At 44.8% G+C, this 18,559-nt stretch overlaps 1 protein-coding gene across 2 annotated transcripts in view; it reads right to left on the minus strand.

The window, feature by feature from the left end:
• adam11 (ADAM metallopeptidase domain 11) overlaps window positions 1-18,559 on the minus strand; it is a 140,530-nt gene that overhangs the window by 78,872 nt on the left and 43,099 nt on the right. For both annotated transcript variants that reach the window (XM_033035391.1, XM_033035390.1), the window contains exons 5-6: window positions 7,500-7,582; window positions 1,595-1,658 (exon numbers count right to left, since the gene is read on the minus strand). In XM_033035391.1, the coding sequence (XP_032891282.1) occupies window positions 1,595-1,658; window positions 7,500-7,582 (147 nt within the window). The remainder of the gene's footprint in view (window positions 1-1,594; window positions 1,659-7,499; window positions 7,583-18,559) is intronic.

Below are 18,559 nucleotides of genomic sequence, written 5' to 3' on the forward strand. Positions count from 1 at the left end.
CATATAAAATCTTAGTATATCACTTATAAAAGCATCATAAATTATATATCTTTAAAAACACAATACATAAGTTAACAATCCTGATTAAAAGAATGATCAATGTCCTACAACGAGACAACGATACCAGTGTCTCCACAGCTGGGATTCGTAGCGTGTAGTGCTAACCCTTATGTTTGACAAGGCCACAATAATTACATTTTTAGAGTAATTTATCCTGCAAATGAATTTATACATGTGATTTCTTAGGATAGCTTCTAAAGTACTGACTCCTGCAGCCACAAACATATTACTGGAACTACACCATCTAGGTTTCCTTAGCAGTGTTCTCATGGCATCGTTAAATGCCACCTTTAGTCTCTGCAAACTTGTCTTTCCATAGTTCGACCACAGGTGCGCAGTGTAGAGTGGTGTGCAGTATGCTCTAAATAACGACATCTTCACCACACCTGCACACGCACCAAATTTACGCAAGAGAATATTTGCCTGTACATACAGCATGCGTCGTTGCCTATAAATATCCTCATCATCTGTCATTTGTTCTGTAATAATATGCCCTAGATGTCCTTGAGACTCTTGAAAGGCGCCCATAAATAAAATTTATTATTATTATTATTAGATATTTTACCTTATTACAGACACTAAGACAGATCATCAATATATAGATTAAAATAAACCAGCCCCTGCCGGTTTCTACACATTCACATCTATCCTCTCCAGCCCCATAAGAATTTTGTACTTTTCAATTAAATGGTCTATGAATTTTTCTGAAGGCCACAATCTCAAACAAGAAATCACCACCCTAGGAAATGCTTAAGAACAGCTCCACTCTGAATGAAATGTACAGATAAAATTCCTTTAGTTCAGATTAATTTATTGTCACGTGTACCAAGGTACAGTGAAAAGCTTTTGTTGCTCTCTAACCAGTCAGCGGAAAGACAATACACGATTACAATCGAGCCATATGCAGTGTATAGATACATGATAAGGGAATAACGTTTAGTGCAAAGTTAAGCCAGTAATATGCGATCAAAGATAGTCCGAGGGTCATCAATCATATTTATTCTAGAATGGGGCTTTGTCTCGTTAACTAGACATAAAGAAACCTAGTGTGCTGTTTGCCTCTTTTCCATGAGGTCTCAAAGAGCTGTACATCCTAAAGGGCCTGTCCCACTATACGAGTTTACCCAAGAGCTCTCCCGTGCTCAGGACGTCTCTTAGCGGCTCATAACGCTAACGGCAGGTACTCGGGAAACGCGGTAAGCTCATGAAGTTTTTTCAACATGTTGAAAAATGTCCACGAGAGCCCCGAGTACCTACGAGCGGCTATTACCGTAATTCTCTGAGTTCGAATCAGGGGAACTCGGGAGAACTCTTGAATTACCTTGTACAGTGGGACAGGCCCTTTATGTAGTTTGGACAGTGAATCTTCCACTCAAGTACTCTCTACTCTCACCATTGCAAGGGTTATTCTAACAATGTAGTTGGCAGCTTTTTGAACTTCCATTGATGCCCCTCTCTCCAGTGATGCACATGAGCACACCGCCAGATGACTGGGTAAAGTTATCCAAATGGTAAATTAAATGCCTGGGCTTACCTGATCAGTCTTGTTGTCTGTTAGTTCAATAACATAAGTGTAGTTCCCATCATAAAATACACCACTTGAGATAAGGAATTAAAAAATAAGGATTAGTTCAATATATATTGGAAAGTCTAAGTAAAATATATTCATAATTTTTCAAGATATACTTAATCTCCAAACCTTTAATTGCAATCTCCCCAACAGCACCTAACCCACACCCCTACCCTCACCAGCACCGACTCCGCATCCATCCCTCCCAGCCACACCCAACCCCACCCCATCCTGCACTGCCTGCCTTTCCTTGGACTGCATGTGATACATTCAAAGCAATTTCTGGCACAGGAGGAGGCCATTCGGCCCATGGTGATCATGGCAGCCAAGAATTAACTTCGCTGACTGATCCTACTTCTCAGCTTGTGGTCTGTATTCCGGCAGATTTCAACAGATCAAGTGCTTATCCAGGTAGTTTTGAACTACCTTTGAGGGTTTCTGCTTCAACTACCCTCCCAAGCAGTGAGATTCAGAACACTATTACACTTCCAGTGAAAAGAATTCTCAGCTCTCCTCAAACTCTTCTGACCACTTAGCTTAGCAAATTGGATGTTTCTATTCACCCAATGTAGACCTCTGACAACTCCAAACACTTGGACATACACATACTTAAACCAAAATACAAATGCAAAACTACTTTTCCTCATAACTACTTCCAGGCCTTGTGGCATCTTGTAACCCAATCGCACCCTCTCTGACTGGACGCACATGTGTATTCTGAAGTTCTAGTGTTATTATTATGCACTGTAAGCATCAATGCATCCCCTTACTTCCCTGCTCCACCACATTCTGCTACATTCACAGATCAATGAGCAATTGCCTCAAAGATCCCACTTTCCTCTACACTGTTCAGTATCCTATCTTCTCACACTCATATGGACTCAATTCCACTTCCCACTTCTTTGCTCCCTTGCCCATCCATGACCTTCCTGGAGTTTGGAGGTTTCTTCTTGCTATCCATATTTTGTTTAAAATAGTAGTGGACCCCACCAGATGTGATCGGTCTTATTTACTCAAGTAATCTCCAAGTAAGTTACCCCAATCTATCAACATGTGACCGCCACTTAAAAACTCTCACAGTATCCAACCTTATATAATTCTTTAAGACACTGGAAATGGTAACATCAACCATAAAGTGACAACATGACATACAGTAACAGTTACGAATGACACATAAAACACTAAACATTAATAATAAAACGCCATTGACCAAACATGTGAACCAAACAAAATATCAGAGCAAAAGGAGGCTACAGATTTTTGGCTATTGAGTAGAGCTACTACTTGTGGAAAAAAAGCTGTTTTTATGTCTACGGTGGCAGCTTTGACAGTCCAAGTTGCCTTCCAGATGGAAGTGATTCAAAGAGTTTGTGGCCAGGGTGAGAGGGGTCAGAGATGATCTTACCCGCTCGCTTCCTGGCCATTGCCGTGTACAGTTCATCAATGGAGGGAAGGTTGCAGCCAATAACTTTCTCTGCTGATCGGACGATTCGCTGCAGCCTCCAGGTGTCGTGCTTGGTGGCTGAGCCAAACCAGACCATGATGGAGAAGGTGAGAACAGACTCTACGATGGCCGTGTAGAATTAGACCATCATTGCCTGTGGCAGATTGTGCTTCCTCAGCTTCTGTAGGAAGTACATCCTCTGTTGTGCATTTTTGACTGTGGTGTCGATGGTAGCCCCCCACTTAAGCTCCTTGGAGATGATGGTTCCCAGGAACTTAAAAGACTCCACAGACATGACTGGGGTGTTGTTGATGGTGAGTGGGGTAAGCGGAGGGGGAGCTCTCCTAAAGTCTATAGTCAATTCCACTGTCTTAAGAGCATTGAGCTCTAGGTCGTTGCAATGGCACTAGGACGCCAGCTGTGTCACTTTCTGTCCATAGGCAGATTCCTCCCCATCCTGGATCAGTCCAATCAGGGTTGTGTCATCCGCAAACTTGAGAAGCTTGACAGAGCTACTCAGTATCATTAGTTGTTTTCTTCCCAACTATACTTTCAGTTTCCTGAATGTGGCATCGTGCGTAGACAGGCTGGTGAAGACGCCTCAGGGCATTGATGTAGGAGGTGGAGCTCTATGTTGCCATCTTACAAGACATTGGAGCGAGCTGGACCTTGAGCATTGTTTTGTTCAGTTTAGTTTAGTTTAGAGATACAGCACGGAAACAGGCCCTTCGGCCCACCGGGTCCGCGCTGACCAGCATTCCCCGCACATTAACACTATCCTACACCCACTAGGGACAATTTTTACATTTACTAATTAACCTACAGACCTGTATGTATTGGAATGTGGGAGGAAACCGAAGATCTCGGAGAAAACCCACGCAGGTCACGGGGAGAATGTAAAAAACTCCGTACAGACAGCACCCGTAATCGGGATCGAACCCGGGTCTCCAGCGCTGCATTCGCTGTAAGGCAGTAACTCTACCATGGCGCCACTGTGACTGTGAAATTGTGTACAGTCTGCATACAGGGTGTCGGTCACCCTGCGACAGGAAACACATCACAAAGCTGGAAAGAGCTCAAAGGAGATTTACAGGAATGATTCAAGAACTTGAGGGCCTGAGTTACAGTGAAAAGATGGACAGGCAAAGACTTTATTCCTTAGAGTGCAGAAGGATGAGGGGTGAACATATAGAGATGTACAAAATCATGAGGGGCATAGATCAGGTGAATGCACAGAGCTTTTTTTTTTACCAGGGAAGGGAAATGAACAAATGCTGACAAATAAGATTAGTTTAGATTGGCATCTTGGTCATCATGGTTGAGTTAGGCCAAAGGGCCTCCTTCCAATGCTTTATTAGTCTACTCTAGGACTATACTGCTTCTGGAACTTTCTGTCTTCAAGCACTGTTGCAACACTAACCCGCGGCAAACCCAATGACCTGTTCCTTGAACGGATGATATCTTCAAAACAATATTGTCTATGGATTGATATTACATGAGGCAGATACATTACACCCCTTCTTTAATAATGGAGGGCAACAGAAAGAAAACAAAATTCCAATTAACTGTCTAGTCAACATGTGCTTGGTAGATGGACCAACACTCAAATGTCTCTCTCGGTTTGTGTTCTTATTCTACAGTGTTAGTTGTGCACTCTCTGATACATTCACATCTGCTTGGGTTAAACAAGATAGAAACAAGCCTCATTCGTGATCATGCAGTCATAGAGTTGTAGAGTCATACATGACGGAAACAGACCTTTGGACCAACTCACCCATGCTGTCCAAGATACCCCATCTAAGTTAGTTCCATTTGCCTGTGTTTGGCCCAAATCCCTCAAAATGTTTCCTATCTATGTAGCAATGAGGACCTCTCTTGGACACTGCACACGGATACAATAGCAAAGAAAGCCCGCCAGCGGCTCTATTTCCTGAGAAGACTGAGGAAGTTTGGCATGAATGCCAGCATCCTCACAAACGTCTACAGATGCACCATCAGGCTTCTGAACTCATAAACACATCATATATGTTGATTATTTTATTTATTATTCTTTTGCCTACCAATGTCACTTTTATCTTATCTTATTTTATCTTATTTTTATCCTTGTAATATCATTGCTGAGGTGACCCGTTGTCTTGTCAAACACATTTCATTGTACCAGTTGACACTGTGTTAACCTACATATGACAAATAAAACTGAACTGAACAATCCAAATATGTAGGAAGGAACTGCAGATGCTGGTTTACACCGAAGATAGACACAAAATGCTGGAGTAACTCAGTGTCTCCAGCATTTTGTGATTATCTTTAGTGTAAACCAGCATCTGCAGTTCCTTCCTACACATTTTGTCTGCTCCACTGCGAAATCTCCTCAAGGTGTGTCTACTTTGAAGAAGTTCTCCTCCTCTATCCGACGAGAGTTCAGCAACATTCTCACTCACTGTCCCTCATCTCCTTTGATGTCTTGTTTTCACGCCTTACCCTTCCTTATCTCTGTGTCTCCCTCTCCCCTGACTCTCTGTCTGAAGAAGGGTCTCGACCCGAAACGCCACCCATTCCTTTCATCCAGAGATGCTGCTTGCCCCGCTGAGTTACTCCAGCATTTTATGTCTATCTTTGTATGTACCAATCCAAATGTTTTTAAGAATGTTCTTATTGTACCTGCATGGTCAAAAGTGACACTAAAATACTACATATATTTGTTTGTTTCACAGACCCCATAGTGAAATCACCGGGTTTTGACCTCCATCGCAAGCAATGGCGAACCCTGAACAGAATTCGCGCCCTCCATGCAAGAACAGCCCATCACCTGCATAAGTGGGGGATGACAGACAGCCCTGTTTGCGACTGCGGACATCCAGACCAGACCATGCTACACATCGTGAATGACTGCCCACTGAGGCTTTTCCTTGAGGGCATCAAAGCCATCCACCCAGTAACTGATACTGTCCTGGCATGGGTGTCTCCCCTTGACCCACAACTTTAGGCTGTGCACGCCATACGCAAGAAGAAGAAGTTTGTACCTGCCTCAGTTATTTCCTCTGGCAGCTTGTTCCATGTACCCACCTGTGTGATAAAGTCTCAGGTTCCAATTAAATCTTTCCCCTCTCACCATAAACCTATGTCCCCTGGTTCTTGTTTCCTCCACCCTGTGATAAAGTATCTGTGCATTCACCCTATCCCTTCCCCTCATGATTTTATACACCTCTATAAGATTACCCCTCACTCTTCAATGTAGAAAGTCCTAGCCTGTTCAAACAAGTCCAACATCTTCGTAAATCTTCTCTGCACTCTTTCCAGCTTCATGGCATCTTCTCTACAGCATGGTGACTAAAACTGAATACTATACTCCAAGTGCGGCCTCTCTAAGTGTGGTCTACCTGAGGTGATGCATGTTTCCCCGGTTTGTGAGGCCCTCCTTTGAAATTATCTTGCAGAATGATGTGTGTTGATTGTGCCTTCTGCCACATACGGTGTGAGTTGGATGTGGGTTTCATGCTCGTTGAGTCTCAGCTCTTAGTGCTGGTAGATCTTTGGTCACTCTGCTGCATAGGAGTGTTTTTTCTGGCTGTCATCAGTCGCCTTCACTTTCTCCACTTATGCTTCTAGCAGCCAACTGTTGTCATTCATCTACTTGTCACTCTCTCCTTAGGACTGCTCAAACTCACATAGATGTCAGCTACAAACTATAGGCACGGAGGACCAGCAATGCTAGTCCTCAGCTCTTCATGCAGATCTCTTCCCACAGCAGCTGTATTCCCACCATTCATTCCCATCCCCAATCGCTAAAGAAATCAGTGATCGGAGGGTGGCACAATGGTGCAGCGGTAGAGTTGCTGCCTTACAGCGCCAGAGACCCGGGTTCGATCCTGACTACAGATGCTGGCTGTACGGAGTGTGTACGTTCTCCCTGTGATGGCGTGGGTTTTCTCCAGCATCCTCCAAAGATACGGGGGTCTGTTTCCACGGTCTAGTCTAATTCTCCCCCATTACTGTCTTCCCAATAACTAGTCTCCAGAGGTTTCCGTTCAGGTTTCCTAAGTGGGACATGGGCATAACTCCCTTCGTGCCCTCTCTCCCCCTCACCGTCATCTGTCCCTGCTCCATATCCCATTATTCTCTCGCAGCTACACCTATGTGTCAATACTGTCACTCCTATTTCCCTCAAACCTTTATGAATTATCGTGGCCTTTCACCACAAGTTTCTTCATCTCTTAATGGTGAAGAAACAAAGTAAAATTAAATGAGATTCTGATATCCACTTCAATTAGACCCCCGTCCGTCTCCTCCTTCAATTAGACCCCCGCCCGTCTCCTCCTCACCACCCGTCCGCCCGCCCTCAGCACTTCTACATTTTCTGCCGCACAAATATCTGAACCAATGTCCGTTCAAAATGAGGGACATTTTTTAAGCCTCTGTACTTACTTCAGTCCGTGGCATGTTGACATGGCCACAAATGAGTTGGAGAGTCCTCTGATTTCCCCATGGTAGTAACAATGTTCGACACCCTGAAAATGAAACGCAGTGTAATTAGTGTCATGCCCTGTTGTGGTTCAGCATTGCGTCCAAACCAACATGCACAACTAACTGCGTAGGATGCAGATGCTGGTTTATACCGAAGATAGACACAGAATGCTGGAGTAACTCAGTGAGTCATGGGGCATCTCAGGAGAAAAGGAATAGGTGAGGTTATGGGTCGAGACCCTTCTTCAGACCGGATGTCTATGCAAAACTAGCTGTTGGCCCAAAGCACCCCATCCAACAATTGGCCACTTGTTTCTGCTTTGGTATCAACTGTGAATGGAAGCCAATTCCATTGCTGCTCCGTTGATGCAACCTCCAGAACATGAACATTGATCAGAAATTGAACACGGATCAGCAATTGGACATTGACTCAGAAATATGCCCAACTTCTTCTGGTAGGAACGTTAAAGTGGTGGTTGAAAATAAGGAAGCACCATCACTCATGATTTCATCCAAAGGATTTCTTCCTGTTTCATTTCACACGGCAGCACCGTGGCACAGCTGTAGAGTTGCTGCCTTACAGCACCAGGGACCCAGGTTTGATCCTGACTACGGATGCAGTCTGCACAGAGGTTGTACGTTCTCCCCATGACCACATGGGATTTCTCCGGATGCTCCGGTTTCTTCACACATTCCAAAGACATACAGGTTTGTAGGTTAATTGGTTTTGGTAAAGATTGTAACTTGTCATTAGTGTGATAGTGTACGCTGGTTGCTGGCTCAGCACGGACTCGGTGGGCCGAAGGGCTTGTTTCCAACTGTAGCTCTAAACTAAACTAAACTAAACATATCACTCAGTTTTCTCCAGAACAGAAAGACCGATTTTAAGAATGGGCTTAAGTTACCTGTTTAGTGATATTTAGCTGAAATACTCTCCCTTATGTTACACCTTCATCATTAGTTGGATGGAACTTTAAAGAAAATCAAATATGTTGCCTGTGGTAACATGATTTCCAGTAGCGCTCATAGACAATTCTAGTCACAGAGTTCAGCACAGGTGTCCATAAAAATGAGATGAACCTTTTGCAAAAGTAATCATAAAGCTCGTGTAGGAAAGAACTGCCGATGCTGGTTTAAATTGAAGGTAGACACAAAATGCTGTCTACACAGGCTCCATCTCTGGAGAGAAGGAATGGGTGATGTTTTGGGTCAAGACCCTTCTTCAGACTGATGTCAGGGGAGTGGGCGGTACAGATGTAGATTGCAGTCGGAGACAGTAAGACTGGTGGGAGAACTGGGAAGGGACGGATGGAGAGAGAGGGAAAGCAAGGGCTACTTGAATTTAGAGACGTCAATGTTCATACCGCTGGGGTGTAAGCTACCCAAGCGAAATATGAGGTGCTGTTGCTCCAATTTGCGCTGGGTCTCACTCTGACAGTGGAGGAGGCCCAGGACAGAAAAGCCAGATTGGGAATGGGAGGGGGAATTAAGCTGTTGAGCAACCAGGAGATCAGGTAGGTTTAGGTGGACTGAGCAGAGGTGTTCAGCGAAACGATCGTTGAGCCTGCCTTGGCCTCGCCGATGTACAGGTGTCCACACCTGGAACAGTGGATACAGTGGATGAGGTTGGAGGAGGTGCAAGTGAACCTCTGCCTCACTTGAAAAGACTGTCGGGGTCCTTGGATGGTGTCGAGGGGGGAGGTAAAGGGACAGATGTTACATCTCTTGCAGTTGCAGAGGAAGTACCTGAGGAGGGGGTGGTTTAGGTGGGAAGGGACAAGTTGACCAGGGACTTGCGGAGGGAACGGTCTCTACGGAAAGCACAAAGGGTGGAGATGGGAAGATGTGGCCAGTAGTGGGATCCCGTTGGAGGTGACGAAAATGTCAGAGGATTATATGTTCTAATCATAAAGCCCAGCTGGTAAATTATGAGATGCAACTTACAACACTTTCAATGCAACCTTGTCACACAAAGGGAAGGTAGATTCACTTCAACATCAAGATCACAGGCTTGAAACAAAATGGGACAAGGTTTGACAGACTGTGACCCGCTGTTACCAATTCTAACGAAAATGCATAACCAAATGTAGCTTCATGTCAGGATAGCTTTTTATAAACAAGTGCAAGAGCGGCCGACCTTTCTGTAAGTCCCTGATCTGAACAATTGGCAGAGAAGCAGGTTGGATAAAATACACCTGTTCCCTGTCTGGGGGGAGGTTTGAATTTAGGGAGGTTGAGGGATTGGAGCGGGGAAATGAAAATGCCGAAGTTATTGTTGCCAAATGATCAATCGTTGGGCAGCACGGTGGCGCAGCGGTAGAGTCACTGCCTTACAGCGCCAGTGATCCGGGTTCAATCCTGACTACGAGTGCTGTCGGTACGGAGTCTGTACGTTCTCCCCGTGATCACGTGGATTTTCTCCAGCTGCTCCGGTTTCCTCCCACAACTCCAAAGACGTTCAGATCTGTAGGCTAATTGGCTTCTGTAAATTGTAAACATTGTCCCTGGTGTGTAGGATAGTGCTAGTGCACGGGGTTGGTCGCTGGTCGACGGGACTTGGTGGGCCGAAGTGCCTGTTTCCGTGCTGTATCTCTAAAGTCTGAAGTAAGCCAATTTTACACACCTCCCAAATATCTCCTCGCTATCTGCAATGGAACGTTATCTTTGCTTTAAGACAACTTGTGGTGACACTGTGGCGCAGCTGAGAGAGCCACTGCCTCATAGTTCCGGAGACCCAGGTACAATCCTAACCTCGGGGCCTGTCAGTGTGCAGTTTGCACGTTCTTCCTGTGATTGCATGGGTTTTCTCCAGGTGCTCTAGTTTCCCCCCACATGCCAAATATGTGCGGGTTGGTAGTTTAAATGGCCTTGTGCGTAGCTGACTGATAGAATCTGGTGCAATTGATGACAGTATCAAGAGAATAAAGTTGGATTAGTTTAATATAGGATTACTGTATGATCGGGTGACCGAGGGTCAGCAAAGCCCTGGTGGCCCAAAGGGATGTTCCCATACGAGATCTCACTCTACCTCACACACGTACTATATCTCACTCTAATTAATTTGTGCAAGCATCCACTCGCCCGCATTCAAACAATGTTTTAAATGTAAGAAGGAAAACGGTTGCCGTTCCCTGGTTTGGTACTACTGTTTCACCTTGCCCAGTCCTCTGTATTTCCTGAGCCTAATTCCTGAATCCCGGGCTGAGATTTAGGGAATGTGTGCTGAAGGCACAGCAGCGATACTCTACATGAAATAATTCTCTGACAGCCATCAAAGTGTTTCCCTTTCATTCTGCATCGATTCAGAACACCTTGAGGCACGGGACCATTTTAAGATACCTCTGACTGTCGTAACAATAACCAGCTTAGAAAGAGCACATGCAGAGACTTATTTAAAATTACATTGTGTCAAAAGAGCTCTGCATCTTGATTTTTTTTACTGTTATTTCCTCTATGTGTGGCCTTGTGGTGCAATCATGTGTGAGTCCAATTTCTCACATGGCCTTGCATAAAACCAGCATATCTATACAGATCAGCTTGCACACTCATGCAGCTCGAAAAAGTCATGCGTTATTTAGTGAGACAAAAATAATTCACTGATTCTGCTTATGAATTTCTCTCTTGCAGCTTAACTGGAATTGAACCTTTCAATGGAAAAGAAATAAGAGCTGCAGGCACTGGATTTGAAAGGTAAAATAAAGATGCTGGTCAAACTCACATTTGTGGATGGACAAACCAGTTAGCATTTTGTATCAATGACCCTTCCTGAGATCAGATGGAAAGTGACGGGCTGAGTTCTTCCAGCAGTTGTTTTTGAATCCTGTTAATAGTGGCCACAGGGCCACACAGGGAGAATATCCGACTGACAATCCTGCCAGCAGTACGCACCCAGTAACCAACATCACTGCGCCCGCTCTTTAGACAATAGACAATAGACAATAGGTGCAGGAGTAGGCCATTCGGCCCTTCGAGCCAGCACCGCCATTCAATGTGATCATGGCTGATCATCCCCAATCAGTACCCCGTTCCTGCCTTCTTCCCATATCCCCTGACTCCGCTATTTTTAAGAGCCCTATCTAGCTCTCTCTTGAAAGCATCCAGAGAACCCGCCTCCACTGCCCTCTGAGGCAGAGAATTCCACAGACTCACCACTCTCTGTGAGAAAAAGTGTTTCCTCATCTCCGTTCTAAATGGCTTACCCCTTATTCTTAAACTGTGGCCCCTGGTTCTGGACTCCCCCAACATCGGGAACTTTAATGGATCACGCTGAGAAGATTAGTGTTCATTAGTCAAAGGATCAGAATTAGGCCATTCGGCCCATCAAATCAACTCTTCCATTCAATCATGGCTGATCAATCTTTCCCTCTCAACCCCATTCTCCTGCCTTCTCCACATAACCCCTGACACCAGTACTAATGAAGAATCTGTCAACCTCCGCCTTAAAAATATCCATTGACTTGACCTCCACGGGCGTCTGTGGCAATGAATTCTCCACCCTCTGACTAAAGAAATTCCTCCTCATCTCCTTTCTAAAGGTACGTTCTTTTATTCTGAGGCTATGACCTCTGTCCTAGACTCTTCCACAAGTGGAAACATCCTCTTCACATCCACTCTATCCAGAATATGAGAATCTGCATTCAATGGCTTCCTGTTTCACCCCATGGGACACCACCAATTATGGAACTTTTATGTACTTATAACAAAATGGCTAGTTTGTGACAGTATTAAATATGAGGTCATATCTTTCTTTCTTGGGCAGTCCCTCAGGAATAAAGATGTTACGTTCACTTCAGGTCTGTGGTTTCTATGGTGGTTACTGAGGGCAATATTGACATCAGTGGTCCCCTTACTGTTGGGAGAGATAACTGTACAACACGATGGCGCAATGGTAGAGTCGCTGCTTTACAGCGCCAGAGACCCGGGTTCGATCCTGACTACTGGTGTTGTCTGTACGGAGTTTGTACGTTCTCCCTGTGACCACGTGGGTTTCCTCCGGGTGCTCCGGTTTCCTCCCACATTCCAAAGACGTACAGGTTTGTCGGTTAATTGGCCTCTACAATTTGTCCCTAGTGTGTAGGGTGGAACTAATGTACGATGTTCGTGGGTCGGAGTGGAATCGGTGGGTGGAAGGGCCTGTTCCCATGCTGTATCTCTAAACTAAACTAAACTAAACTTGGGTGAGGGGGCAGCTTGTGAAGTGGTCTGCTCCTTTATCATGGCTTGTGTGTGCTCCAATACATGGATCAATGCTCTCTGTATCAATACTGACACAGACTTGGATTGTTTTCTCTGGAACGTCAGAGGTTGCGGAGAGACCTGATAGATGTACATTAAATTATGAGAGGCATAGATGGGGCAGACAGTCAGAACCTTCTTCACAGGATGGAAAAATTAAAGAGGGATTAGTTTTGAGGTGAAAAGGGAAAAATGTAAAGATGTGCGGGGCAAGTTATTGGGGTTGGGATTGGTGGGTGAAGAAGACACGTTAGTGGCATTTAAAAAAAACCTTTGGATAGACACATGGATATGCAGGGAATGGAAGGATATGAGTTATGCGCAGGTAAATAAGTGATGAACTTGGCGTCATGTTCGGCACAGACATCGTGAGCCGAAGGGACAATTCTTGTTCTGTACTGTGCCATGTTCTTTGTGTTGTGTTCATGGGATAGAGATTTAACATCATAGAGTGATGTAGAATTGAAGGCAACTCCTCCACTACTACTGCTACTGTGCCGCCCAATTCAAGGCCAGATAACACTAAAGTTGATTTTATCCTGTAATCACAACTATTGGTGAGATTAGTTTAGTACAGATAATACAATGTGCTTTATAAAAGGGAATGGTATAGTATGGTAAAAGGCTAAAGCTCAAAGAGCTGGAGTAACTCAGCGGGTCAGCCACCACCTCTAGAGAACATGGATAGGCGACGTTTCAGGTCAAGACCCTTCTTCAGACTTCAGAATTTCCAGCAGATTGTGTTTTTGCTGAAGACTCCAGCATCTGCAGATCCTTTTGCCTAGTATTGCAAATGAGCCTGAACCTCTTCCTGAAGGCTTTTTGTATCACAATTAAACTATAAATACCTTAAAATCTGTTTCACAAAGTCAGTTAATGAATGTTGTGTATCACATTGTGATAGAGAGTGCCATCTCAAGCCAGCATAAAATAAAATAAAATTAATTGATTAACTCGAAGAGGATCAACAGAATCTGCAACTTGGGCAAAATATTCAGTCCTAATGGTGTAGTCCTAAAATATAGATGAGCAACTTCACAAAGGTAAGGATGACTGCTTTTATCAGACAAATTTTAAAGATAATTCAGGTCTGTTTGATAAACACAATCGATCATTTTCTTCCTCCGCCTCAGTCAATTTTATCCCTGTCGATTTAAAGTCGTGCTTTCCCAGAACACCCTTTACAATGCTAATTCAGTTCCCGGTAAGTGGTAGACATCTTTTCAAATTTGACGAGGTAGAGCAATTTGAGGAAAGAGGACCAATTAATTTTCATTGAAAATAGTTCAGGAAACCCCTCGTCCAGAAAAATGTGAGGTGTTGCATTTTGAGAAGTCTAACATGGGCAGGCCCTACACAGTGAACGGTGGGCCTCTGGGGAATGTTGTAAACAGAGGGATTTAGGAGTGCAGGTACATAGTTCCTTGAAGGTGGCATCTTATGTAGATAGGGTGGTCAAAAAGGCTTTTGGCACATTGGTCTTCATCAGTGAGAGCACTGAGTATAGAAGTTGGGAGGTCATGTTGCAGTTGTACAAGTCATTGGTGAGGCCGCATTTAGAGTATTGTGTTCAGTTTTGGGCACATTTTATAGGAAAGATGTTGTAAAGCTGGAAAGGGTGTAGAGACGATTTACAAGGATGTTGCCAGGGCTAGAGGGCCTGAGCTATAGGGAGAGGTTGCACAAGCTAGGACTCTATTCCTTGGAGCACAGGTGAATGAGGGGTGATCTTATAGAGGTATACAAAATCATGAGAGGAATAGATCGGGTAGATGCACAGAGTCTCTTGCGCAGAGTAGGGGAATCGAAAACCAGGGGACATAGGTTTAAGGTAAGGGGGTAAAGATTTAATAAGAATCTGAGGGGTAACTTTTTCACGCAAATGGTAGTATGTGTATGGAACGAGCTGCAGGAGGAGGTAGCTGAGGCAGGTATTATCGCAACGTTTAAGAAACATTTAGACGGGTACACGGATAGGACAGGTTTAGAGGGATAAGGGCCAAACACAGGAAGGTGGGACCAGCGTAGACGGGACATGTTTGCCGGTGTGGGCAAGTTGGGCCAAAGGGCCTGTCTCCATGTTGTACAATTATATGACTCTATGAGAGATCAAAAGAAAGCAGATTCCTGCTTCTCCTGACATCACCCCAGTTACAGGGCTGGAATAATTGTCACTTAAACTAAACCTAAAAATAAAAATAAAACAAAACTACAAGTAAAACTAAAACAAACTAAACTCAAACTCAAACTCAAACTCAACCTAAATTTCTGGCAGAGGCTCGGTGCTGCTAGAGTAATGTTGAAGGTGCAATGAAATGCAAGGCTCGGTAACTGAACCAGTACCAGAGAACAGAACAAGATACCGCATTTGGGCTTTTACTGCAGTTCCTATATTATTCATGGAACCTTAAGAGGGTCATTAAAATTTACTAAAGCTCCATTTACCAGGAAAGCTAGTTGTTAATAAAAAGCTGCTGAAATATACATCAGCAAAGAAATACCTTATAAAACCAGCAAAATGTCCCCGGAGAAGTGGACTAAATTTGGGGAGTTAATGAGGAGACATTTCTCAGAACGAGTCCTTAATTTTAGAGTGGACAGAGGGTGTATAATAATTATATTGCATCTTAGATGCTGAATTTTGTTTTTAGAACATGGCAAATGCCCCAAGGTTCGGCCCTTCGGCCCACAATGTCTGCATCGTGTTCAGCACTGATATTATGGGCTGACGGGCCTGTTCTATTTTCTCTGTTCGAAACAAAAACGTCATCAGAAGATAGACACAAAATGCTGTTGTAACTCAGTGGGACAGGCAGGCAGCATCTCTGGAGAAAGGAATGGGTGACGCTTCAGGTCGAGACCCAAGATTACTCCAGCATTTTGTGTTTATCTTCGGTTTAAACCAGCATCTGCAGTTCCTTCCTATAAACTTCAGCAGTTCAGATGTAGTATAATTTTTATCCATCCTCTTCGTCCACACCTGAAATGAAGGACTCATTCTGAGACACAATCCCACAAATGTTCATCATTCTTTGTCGCGGCTCCCGATTGCATCGATCGACCACTGGGCCTAATCTGGCACCTGGCCGGGGGCCACGTGGATGAAGGTGCCAGCTAGGGATGCCAACTGTCACGTATTAGCCGGGCCATCCCGTATATTGGGCTAAATTGTCCCATTGAGGAGCACTGCAACAGCGGCGGACGCTGGACTAAGGGCCGTTTTCAAGATGGCTGCAGAGGGGAGGATCGGTGGCGCCAGTATTACACTACAGTCATTTGTACTTATGTTTAAGAAGGAACTGCAGATGCAGGAAAATCGAAGGTAGACAAAAATGCTGGAGAAACTCAGCGGGTGAGGCAGCATCTATGGAGCGAAGGAACTAGACAACATTTGTACTAATATATGGTTGTGCTTATCTACAGTATGATTTTACTGGATTGTATGGAAAACAAAATGTGTTACTGTGCCTCAGTACATAGGGACACGTGACAATAAAATATCATCATCATCATCATGTTATAACAACCAGGGAGCTTATATTTTTGAATACTTATTATATATATTTTTTAAATGCAAGGGGCAACCAAATTAGTATGCCAATAATTTATGCAGCTGATCAATAGCAAAGCATCACGTGAAGTCCAGTCACCTGGGTTTTCACCTCAGTGCTAGCTTTCCTGCCCCTCCCACTGTACTTGGGGGTGACAGCAGGCAAGCTAGTGGTGATTGGTAGCTAGCAGTGGCAGAGGCTAGATCTAACAGTGAGGGATGGCTCCCAGCAGCTTTGTGTTCAGATAGCTCATCTTCAGGCTGCAGCAACTCATCAAGAGCAGTAGCAGCCTGGCCCAGGTGACTGATGGATAATAGCGAGAGCTCTTCTCCAGTGGCAGTGGAGGGGACTTAAATCACGTCTTCCCAAGAAAGAGTTTATAGGCTAAGGGCTTGTCCCACTTGGGCGTCATTTGCGTGTAATTTACGCTACATCATTTATGCGTCACGACACACAACGCGCGCAAGGTGCGTGGTGACGTAGTCAGTGACGCGCGGTGCCCCAGGATTTTGGGATGTACGAAATCTTTGTGCATCATCTGTCTGACGCGCAAATGACGCCCAAATGGGACAGGCCCTTTAGTTCTCAGTGATTCCGTATTATCACATGTACCTACATGCAGTGAAATCCTTTGTTATTGCCAATACAATTTTACCCAGTAAAATCGTTCAGTAGACCGTGCACAGAGTGGCCGCGTTTCTCGTGCCAACAAAGTTACAAAGATTCATCGAACAGTCTTATCTTCTCACAGAAGATCTTCTCGGGTATCAGCCCCCCCGCCTAGTCCCCCTTCATTCTCGGCAGCCCTCCCTCCTTGGTTCTCGGCAACCCCCCCCAACCGGGCTGCTCTCAGTGGCCTCCCCCTCTCTTGGAAACGTGGCCATTCCCTCAGGGTGGATCCTCGCCAACAGTAATAATCCACTGGAGGACAGATTACTGGATTGTTGCGATCCCTGTCGCAAACCCTCCAGAGACAAGACTGCCGCCGCCTGAGTCCCAACAGCAACAAGATGGCCGTGCATGAGGGAGACATTGGGCCAGTGCTGAGGAGGACCAGGGGAATGTGCGCACATGTCAGGAAAGGATCTTTTTTGTCGAAAATGCAGCTGGACAAACCTAACTGAGGCCTATAAAATTCTGCAATGTTTTGATAGAATGAATTCGGAGGAGATATTTCCCTTTGTAGCTATGAGCGTAACCTAAGCTTTCAATTTAAGACTTCAGTCAAGAAGTCTAAAAGAGACTTCTGAACAACAATAGTGCAAATATGGAAACAGGCCCTTCGGCCCATCGGGTCTACAATGACTATCAATCACTCATTCACACTGGTTCTATGCTATCCCATGATCTCATCCAATAGGGGCAATTTACAGAGGGGCAATTAACCGACAAACTCGCACATCTTTGGGATGGGGGAGGAATCTGGAGTACCCGGATGAAACCAACGTGGTCACAAGCAAACTCCACACAGACAGCACCCAAAATCAGGATTGAACCCGGGCCTCTGGCTCTGTGAGGCAGCAGCTCTACTAGTTGTGCTGCAGTGTTGCCCTGAATTTGCCATCAAAAGGAGGTACACACCGTACAGATTTAGGGGAAACTGGACAAGCATAACAAAATAATAGATAGTTACACTGATTTAAATGAGTCAGGATGGGAGGTTTGAGTGGAGCATAGGCATGGACTGATTGGGAGGAATAAACTGACACTGAGCAGAATATTCTCTGTATTAGATGAAGCTCAACTGCACAACCCATGTCCGGTGACATGGCAGCAGAAACTTTATTTGTTTTATCGAATTGGGTCTCTAAGTGCTGCCCCAATGCTACTCCTACTATCCACTGTTTCCACTGTTCCGGGTGTGGGCTCCTATATGTCGGCGAGACCAAGCGCAGGCTTGGCAATCGTTTCGCTGAACACCTCCGCTCAGTTCCCCTAAACATACCTGATCTCCCGATTGCTCAACACTTTACCTCCCTCTCCCATTCCCACACTGACCATTTTGTCCAGGGCCTCCTCCATTGTCTGAGTGAGGCCCAGCGCAAATTAGAGGGAAAACACCTCATATTTCGCTTGAGAAGCTTACACCCCAGCGGTATGAATGACTTCTCTAATTTCAAGTAACCTTTGCCTTCCATCCCTCGCCCCTTCCCAGTTCTGCGACTAGTTCGAATGTCCTCATTTACATTTTATCTCTGTTTGCTTTGTTGTTACCTTCTCCCAGCTAACAATGAT

The sequence above is a fragment of the Amblyraja radiata genome, chromosome 16, assembly GCF_010909765.2.
Source record: "Amblyraja radiata isolate CabotCenter1 chromosome 16, sAmbRad1.1.pri, whole genome shotgun sequence".
Classification (NCBI taxonomy): Eukaryota; Metazoa; Chordata; class Chondrichthyes; order Rajiformes; family Rajidae; genus Amblyraja; species Amblyraja radiata.